This window comes from Daphnia magna, linkage group LG2 (assembly GCF_020631705.1).
Source record: "Daphnia magna isolate NIES linkage group LG2, ASM2063170v1.1, whole genome shotgun sequence".
In the NCBI taxonomy this organism is placed as follows: domain Eukaryota; kingdom Metazoa; phylum Arthropoda; class Branchiopoda; order Diplostraca; family Daphniidae; genus Daphnia; species Daphnia magna.
In genome coordinates, this window is record NC_059183.1 from 1231911 (window position 1) to 1240459 (window position 8549).

General features: G+C 42.1%; 1 protein-coding gene across 1 annotated transcript; it reads right to left on the minus strand.

The window, feature by feature from the left end:
* Nucleotides 1-2138: 2138 nt before the first annotated feature.
* LOC116916224 (homeobox protein engrailed-2b) lies at nt 2139-8221 on the minus strand. Its single transcript, XM_032921443.2, has 2 exons — nt 7140-8221; nt 2139-3100 (listed from the first exon to the last, which is right to left on the minus strand). Exons 1-2 carry the CDS (start codon nt 8044-8046, stop codon nt 2739-2741), a joined length of 1269 nt encoding a protein of 422 aa, XP_032777334.1. The 5' UTR covers nt 8047-8221; the 3' UTR covers nt 2139-2738.
* Between the last annotated feature and the right edge of the window lie 328 nt (nt 8222-8549).

Consider the following 8549-nt stretch of genomic DNA (forward strand, 5'->3'; position numbering starts at 1 on the left):
TTTGTAAAGCCCTTCTCAAGTCAATTCGTGGATCGATGTTGTTCAACCGAGCGCATTTGAAAGCCTTGACATTACACCTTTAAAATTGATTCAGCGTTGTGAACGTTGAACTGAAAAAAACCATCGTACAAAACGTGCGATTGAAGGCGATGAACTTTGCATTGAGAAATAGCCAATAAAGAGGGGACAAGTGGTGATCAAATTATCATTAATAACAACGGAAATTTACGAGTTCGAGGCATTTCTTTTGAAGTCAAGGGTTAAACGGTTGATGATGGACAAAGATAAACTCTTTCCAATGTGGAACACCAGCGTTTAAAAAAAAAAAGGGAGGCTGGCCTGGAATGCAATAAGCGATTTATGAAAGGCACAATTTTTTTCTTCTTTCTGTGTGTGAGTTTCTCCCATGGTGTTGGTCAGGCCCAATAAAAAGCTCTAGACAAATTCGACTGTATAGTCAAGGTCCTGTGCCGTACCCATATACACATGGAGGAATGTCTCGGGAACAATTTGGGCACAGTACCTCGGCTACCTCATATATAGCCGAGGGGACCATATACGTCCAAACACTATGTGTAGACTAAAAAAAAACTTTGTAAGTTTTCCCATGGTTTTTTTTTTTTTTCATTTCAAACCACTGCGACTGGGCGACTATATATGTTCTTATAGGCCATCATAAATCAACACATCACTTTGGCCCGTTTGGACATGCTAAAGACTCTATAGTGCCGTTGATGCTCCTGCATCAGAAATGATGACCACCCTCGTTGCTATGAGCCTTCTCAATCCAATCGAGCTCGAGGATGAATATAGAACACGAATGAATATTTTTCAGCAATCATTCTAATTATGACGTCCGCTTATGAAGCTCCGTGAAAACGCGCAATTGCTTCTTCAGGGCATACAGGGTTCTAAATTTTGTCGTAACAATTTCATCGTATACGGAACTAGTGGGAAATGGGCCAGCCACTAGAGGCCGAATTGAACAGCTGATTGTATTAGTACACGTTCCGTTGCATAGCTGGTATAAGTTTTGGCTTGGTTAAAATTTGATTGTGGCTGCGAGAAGAATGAAATAGAATAGACCAGTGGCTAGCGCTCACACGCCGAATTTGTTTGGGGACATGTTTCAATGGATTTCGTACACAGCACAGGACCTATTTAGACCCAATGTATGCGCTGTGACAGATATGTTTTGGGGCAAACATGTCAGCTACGCTTGGACGCCTCAACGGAAACCCTCTTGTCAAAAACCATTGCCCTCCTCCGTACTCCTCCTCTTTTCTGTCTACATATCCCTGCAAGGTTTTGGGTGATTCAAAAAATTCTTATGAGGAGCCCCCCTACACTGGCAAAGCAACAAGACCGATACTTGATCCTAATCGATTAGCTACGGCGGCGGACCTAGGCGACTAGAAAGAACGCGTTAATCGCTCCTCGCTTTTGCTGAATGCCTATGTACGACATTCCAGGCAGTAAAAAAGAAAAAAAAGTCAAGCCCTTTACAGGACACGAAGGCATATTCTTTTTCATGTAGCCTTTATTCTTTCAATTGATACCTACAGCAGAGGCAAAATATGCTATTCGCGTGTCTTTTTCGCTTCCCCTAACATGTAGGCTACAACAATAACGATTCAATTTTTTAAAAATCTCAAATGACCCTTGATGGAAAAGCATGAAAGTCGAACGTTATTGCCGTCTCAAATCGTCCTCCACGCCGTTCAAATTAGGCCATAAGAAAGTGAAAGGGAAATACTTGATCGAAATATTCGATTGCGGCGTATCATGTTAAATATGATGGACACGATGTCTTCTATTTTATTCACATTTCTTAATTTGATATTTTAAAAAATAGATGGGCATGTGCAGTTTATTTTTTTTTAACTTGACCGTCATAACGCTGCCTGAATATCGCAATCAAGATGGCCTCAACCCACAAAGCGCAGCATTCATGCGTATAAGTAGCAACTGAAATGGAGTTGGTGTACCATACCACGAGCAAAGCCAGTGAAAGCTCAAAAATTGATTTGCTGCTGTAAAATAATTGGGTTGATGCAACGCAAGCAAAACATCGATTTCCGATGCACCCTTTTCTCGGCTGCAATTGCATTGGTCAAGTCAAAACCAAAAGCGCGAAATAGTTGGGAATACTGAGAATTTATTCACAGATATACAGCACTGCATGTCGTAAGTGCAACACAAATGAAATGGCCGAGTACATACGAGGACAACGCGACAAAATATTGCGAACTTTTTAAGTGTCAAAGATAAAAAATACAATAGGAATCAATAGATGAGATTTATATTAAAACAAAAAAAAAAACAAAAAAACGTTTGCAATCTGTGTAATTGAACAAAACAGGAGGGAAGGGAAGTCCAACTGGGCATGTCATCATGTGATCATAAAATAGGCTTTGTTATGGTCTATGTACTATGTCGGTCTACCGATAGCAGATGAAATTCAACATTGAAAACAATATGGCACGAAAAAAAACAAACAAATACTTTTTAAATACTGCTTTTTCAAAAAATCAAAGTTGTTGGGAACCTCAAGAAGAAATCGAACTCCATTACTAATCATGTTGCAAAATTGAAGTACGTAGAAATGGAGAAATTGTTTTGATAGAATAGAGCCAGACATTTGTCATTGGAGGCTATACAAATCTTCTTTGGCGAATTGGATGAGTGAATCGTGTAGACGTTTATTTTTGATTGAAGGATGACACACGAACGCGTCTTTATTCACTGTGCTGCTCCCTTTGTTGCTGCTGATGAGAAGCGTAAAATTCTTCGTCTTCATCTTCTTCGCCAACTGGAACAGTGGAATGGTTGTAGAGTCCCTGAGCCATCAGCTGCAGTGCCAACGGATTCTTTTGTCCGGTTGTTTTCTTGATTTTGGCTCGTTTGTTTTGGAACCAGATTTTGATCTGGTTTTCGTGCAATTGCAGCTCATTGGCAAGCTCTTGGCGACGCTTCTCGTTCAGGTAACGATTCTCCGTAAACTCGTTTTTAAGACGGGCTAATTGTTCGGACGTAAAAGCTGTCCGTGGGCGCTTCTCCTCCGCGTTCCTGTCTTTCTTTGTGCGTCTCAATCGAGGACCTGAAACAGAAAATGATTGGGAAAATGATTAATCTGGCCCTTTTTAATATGTATCTTAAAAACGTATCAATATAACGCTATGCTATTTCTAAAGGAAAGGCGCTCTGATCCACTCTCAAACTTGTTGATTGACCTGAAAATAATCCTATATATGTGTAGACCTACTGATGCCTTTCCCAAAAGGTTAAGACGCCATAGGAAAGATATCCGATTGCCAAAATCTTTAATTCTGTAGCTATTCGAAGAATGTTGGGCTTTCTATTTTATTTTGTGTAGTGTGATACGACACGACTCAGTTTATGGCTTACGAGTCGTTATTGATTCATAAGACGGATTGATGTGAAAAGAGCGTATATATACAGCTGTGGGTATATTGGTTACGTCGTACAACCGTCAATCATCTTCATCTTCTTCAGTTTCATCCAAAAGGATCTCATTCCAAGCAGACAAATTCTTCTTTGCAATCTATCGTCTAAGGAATTCCGACACAAACGTTGACTTCTCCGAAGTTGTATTCATTTTGATGGGATGACGTATGAGCGAGCAGAAAATTCTGATTCTTGACAACATGCCACTACCCACGAATTATGATTGCCAAATTGTGTTCACGCTATAGCTTATTCGTAGTCTACTAAAAAAAAAAAGGCGAGACAGCTTCATTTGCTTTTTAAATCGCCAAGTGCATTAAAATGAAAATGAAATGCTAAGCAACGAGTTGCATCATCGTCTACACAATGCAAGTCTCTACCTATATATATCGTACAGTCGGTAATAACGAGGGAAAAAAAAGTGTTCATGAATTCATAGAAACATTTTTTTTTTTTTTTTGGAATGACTCCCGGGTTCAGCGTGCCTTGTTAAGAGAGAATAATAACGTAGAAGATTGAGCCGAAAATGCCAGATAAGAAAATTATAGAGGCGGATGACAGTGGGCCATTATGGCTGTCTTTTGAAGGGAGTCATGATGATTGCTTCATCTACCTTTGTGGATGAAGTTATATACGCGCAAGGTTTTACAATAGTTTTCAGCCCTCAAAAACTATACGGATGAAGATGGATGCCATTGTCCAGTGAGTTGCACGAGGCAGCAGCAACAGATTCAGATTTGTTTGTTGCTGCTGGGTGTAATCGACGAAGCCTAGGGAAGCTCGAGTCCAATACAGACCACCCAAACACATCACGCGGCCATCGCAATGGAAGCAGCCATTTATTCATTCCAAAAATATATCGTCGCTATAAAACGATTTGTTTTTAGCCCAGTTATTCGGAAAGAAGGAATTTAAGAATTAATTAAGGCATTGCTTAATACGCGCGACAGCCATGCAAAATTCCATGTGACGGTTGATAAGAACAGCTGTACGTTTGTAGTTGAAAACCACACGCAGCCTGCGAGAGAACCCTCCCTGTTGCTGTCATGAACAAATAACCTTAATCACTGTCTAGTTTGATGCACGCTCTTTTTTTTTTACTGGGTTCCCCCATTCCGAAATGCAGACCCCGCTATATGGCTGACTCGTGTACCCTGTTTCAAACCCTATATGATCACATAGTTAATCCATCAAGTGAAAGCTTCAGGCGACTAGCTAAATTTGCTTCCTCTTCGTTTCTGTTTTTTTTTAAACTCGAGAGGATCACTTGAATAACGCGCCTCCGCTAAAAAAAAGAGGAAAGAGACCAGGCACGTCTGGAAATTTCATCATTTTTTATTTATTTTATTTTTTGTGAAGTCCTAATCACGGTCATTTGCGCCAGCCAATTCATGATTGCTATGCATTACGAAAGCGAGCTATTAATGCAAATCATTTCAAACAAAAACAGTGGATTCCAGAGTAGTATACATCCGACAAATCAATCGCTTGATATGAATTGGTCGTTTCTTTTATAATATATACGTCCCTGAAATTGGATGTGTGAATATAGCGTTCTCAGCGCACAATTAACCCAATTAGACGACGAAATCTCTCACGGAAGTGTGGTTGATTAGGAAAAACGCAATTAAAAGGAGAAAAACTGTAACCCGTGGTAAATTATAAAATCTAAATGAAACGAAAGAAGGAAAAAAATATATATATTAAATTAAAGGGAATGAAAGCTAAGTAGAAGGGAGTATAGAGCCTCACATGGCGAGTCAGGTCGGTTGGTCGCCCGGGTGGTCGCTATCTTTGGAGGCTTTTTTTTTTTTTTGTTTCCTTTTTTTCCTCTGAAAGCGCGTCGCCTTCAACTTGGCGCACACACAACAGACAGAAACACGCGCGCACAAAAAATGTAAATACACGCAGCAGAGAGAAATAAAAGCTTTAAAGTTATATCTTCTTCACGTCTATTTTCCAAGCAGTGTCGTGTCTTTCTTATTCAATCACTGAAATGGTCACTGATAAGCTCTTTTGCCTTTTGCCTTCTCTCTTTCTCTATATGTCTCTCTTCGCTACATTTTTATGGCCCATGCTGTCCTGTATTTTTCTTTTCTTATTCTGAACATGGCCAAAGCGCCAGCTCAACAGACATGAAAGATAACCATCACGGTTTTAAAAAGAAAAGAAAAAAAGGTCAAGCGCCAATTGAGTTCGCACACGGGCGTATGGAAAGGACATTCGTGTCATATGCTTGTAATAAACTCCACATCTTTCGCATTTCAGTGCAACCCTGTCAAAATGATCTCTGCATTGTCTTTTTCTTTTTCAAATTCCAATTGCAATCAAGAGTCTGAACGCATCTAAAATTCACTTTAGTTTGGTGGGACGTGTTTTTAGTTGAGAATCACGTACATTTCTATGAAGTCAGTGTTTCGTTGGTGGCATAGATATCGCACCACCATATGTATGAATGGGGCTGTCGCCGTTGCGACGTGTGCGCGCCCATGCGCTCACATATTAAGGCCTTATCACTGGTGACCAGACCAACCTTTAAAACCAGTTAACCAGCAATGGTGACCTCTCGTTCTTTTCTTTTTCTTTCAATCCAGTCCCCTCTCTCCCTCTTCATTTCAGAAAAAATAGAAAGTCCCTTTTTTTTCTCTCTGTTTCCCTTTAAATAAAAAAATGTGTTATGTACAAATGTCTTTTTTCTTTATGTATGACGCAGAGAGTATATAGCCAGTGGGGTCAACCAACACAAAAATATTGAACAGCAGGAGCTCCTTTTGAAATGCATTTATAAAGACGTTTGAGGACTTGATCAGCACTTGTTTGTTTTTTTTTGTGTGTCCTTCTGACATTTCAGCTCTAGCAAACCATCCGGGATCTGCAGGCACAATGAATGTCGCGGGATATATAAAACAGCCGTAAATCACGCTACAATTGCCCTGGCGCGCCTCCCCAATACACACAGCAGTATATGTATGATTATAACTATATGTTTTATGTGCAGAATGCTATGGTTGGTGGGTGTTCTTTATTTTTATTTGGATGTGTTTTGCCGCGTCGTGTATATCAGTTGCAAACATACCAGTTTACTAGTAAGGCTGAAAATCATTTAAACTCTGCTGATCGAAAAGAACCATACGCTACACGGCCTATAACAAGCCGTAAACAATCAAACTCTGAAGTATGTATCGATTTTTGTTTTGGTCCCTTTTCTTGTACTGTATTCTGTACCCCATCGACCAACTGAGGGCGTTATCATATATAGAACTCAGTCACTAACGGTTTAACGTTGCTTACTGCCTTTCTGATGACTTGACTCGCCCCGCATATTAAAGTCAACTGTTTTCCGTAGGTGCTGGAGAATCGTCTAGCATAATTCCCGGAATGAGACGAGCTGCACGAGTAGATTGACAAAGATTTCCCAATTTCTTATACAAAGTCGCCTTCGGCTACATCCAAGAGCCATTACGTGGCCGGGTTTGAAAACAAACGTAAAAGAAAAAGCTGATCGGACGCTCCTTGCCATCAAATCATCGTTCGGAATGCGTTGATTCTATATACATTAGGCTCGTATAGTCTAATTAATACTGTGCTAAAGTACAGATACCCCGGTGACACAGCCATAAATGATTGATATACTATAGGTGGTAAATGAAATGAAAATGAAAGAAACTTACCAGATGATGGTCTGTCGGAGTAACGGGTGCAGAAGATCCATGCAGGCCATTTAGCTGGATCGGTCATTTTAGTCGGATCGGTAGGTAGCTCGGTGGATCCACTGGACTGCTCGCCATCTTTGCCATTGCTGCTGCCCTCGCCGGATGAAAATGAAGAGGAATCGGTACAGCTGCTCGTACGTCCGGAGAGATCAGCTGGATCAGCCTTAATTGAAACGGAAGGTGTTTTCTTGCTGGTCAGCGGTGGCGAGACGGCAACGGAGGATTTCACGCGTTTGTTGCCAAGCGAAGGGCTCGTGATGGATGCAGAAGAAGCTGTCCTCTTGATCGATTCTCTGTTTAAAGGTTTGACCTCAGGTTGGCTGGTTTCCTGGTCATCCGCGGCCTCCGTCGAAGTCGATTCTGCGGACGGATGATTGCGACCGAATTCCGGCTTTAGGATGTTCTCGACTGAGAAGGGCAGAACTCTGGAAACTGATTGGGATGTCGGTGATGATTGTCTCAGGCGGCTCAGCGGATGCAGCAAAGGTGGAGGGGCTAGCGGTGGGGCAAGATGACCGGCCATACCGGCAGCGGCTGCGGCCGCTGCGGCAGCAAGTGCCGCGTAAGGAGCGTACGATCCAACGCTGAGGAACGAACCCATCAGGCCCAAAGCTGCTGGATGTTGACTTACTGCGTGATGGTGATGATGGTAAGGTGAGTAGTGGTAGCTTGGAGTGAAACAATTAGCGCCAGAGATCGATGGTGACAACAGGGCGGCTGCGACGGAAGGTGACGCGGAAAAACGACCTGACGCCGAATTGGCCGGGCTGTCGGGAGCCGCCGGACCGGGAGTGGAGGCACTGCGTGGGCTGGAGCCTCGGTAGCACTCGGACAGAAGAAGTTGGTGCTGCGATACGTCTGCCATTGTTTGTTTGTTTGTTTTTTGTTTTGTTTTTTTGCTGTCGATTTCGCACGAATTTAGACACACACCAAGCGAGAAAACAAAACAACTGACAACTGAGTTTCGAAGCCAATTAGTGCGCCTGATTGAGATATGTGTGCTTTGGAGCAAGTGCTGTCGACGACTGACGACAACTCAAGTAGCTGGCGGGGGCTTAAGAACAAACTTGTGAGAAAAGCTGCAGTGCTGGAACGGAGAAAGGCGGAGCCGGTAGGAGCAAGTGACCGCCTCTTTTACTTTCACGATTGGTCCAACGATCGTCCAATCCAAAAGAAGGGATGGTTCCCTTCTCTGACTGCCTCACAGAAATTATCTCTTCAGCCTCGTTGACTTCATCACTTTGATAACAGGGAATATAAAGAATACGAGTTTGAAAAGAAAAGAAAAAAATGTTTTAAAAACCGAGACTTCGGCGTTCCTCATCTTGGAGAACGCTGTGGGTGGTCTAGCGCTTGCGCACCAACCAA

Excerpts from the sequence above, each read along its gene's own strand:
- LOC116916224 (XM_032921443.2), bottom strand. The coding sequence starts at position 8,046 with ATGGCAGACGTATCGCAGCACCAACTTCTTCTGTCCGAGTGCTACCGA. Across the intron at positions 3,101-7,139 it reads CTCCGACAGACCATCATCTG|GTCCTCGATTGAGACGCACA; the intron begins GTAAGTTTCTTT and ends TTTCTGTTTCAG.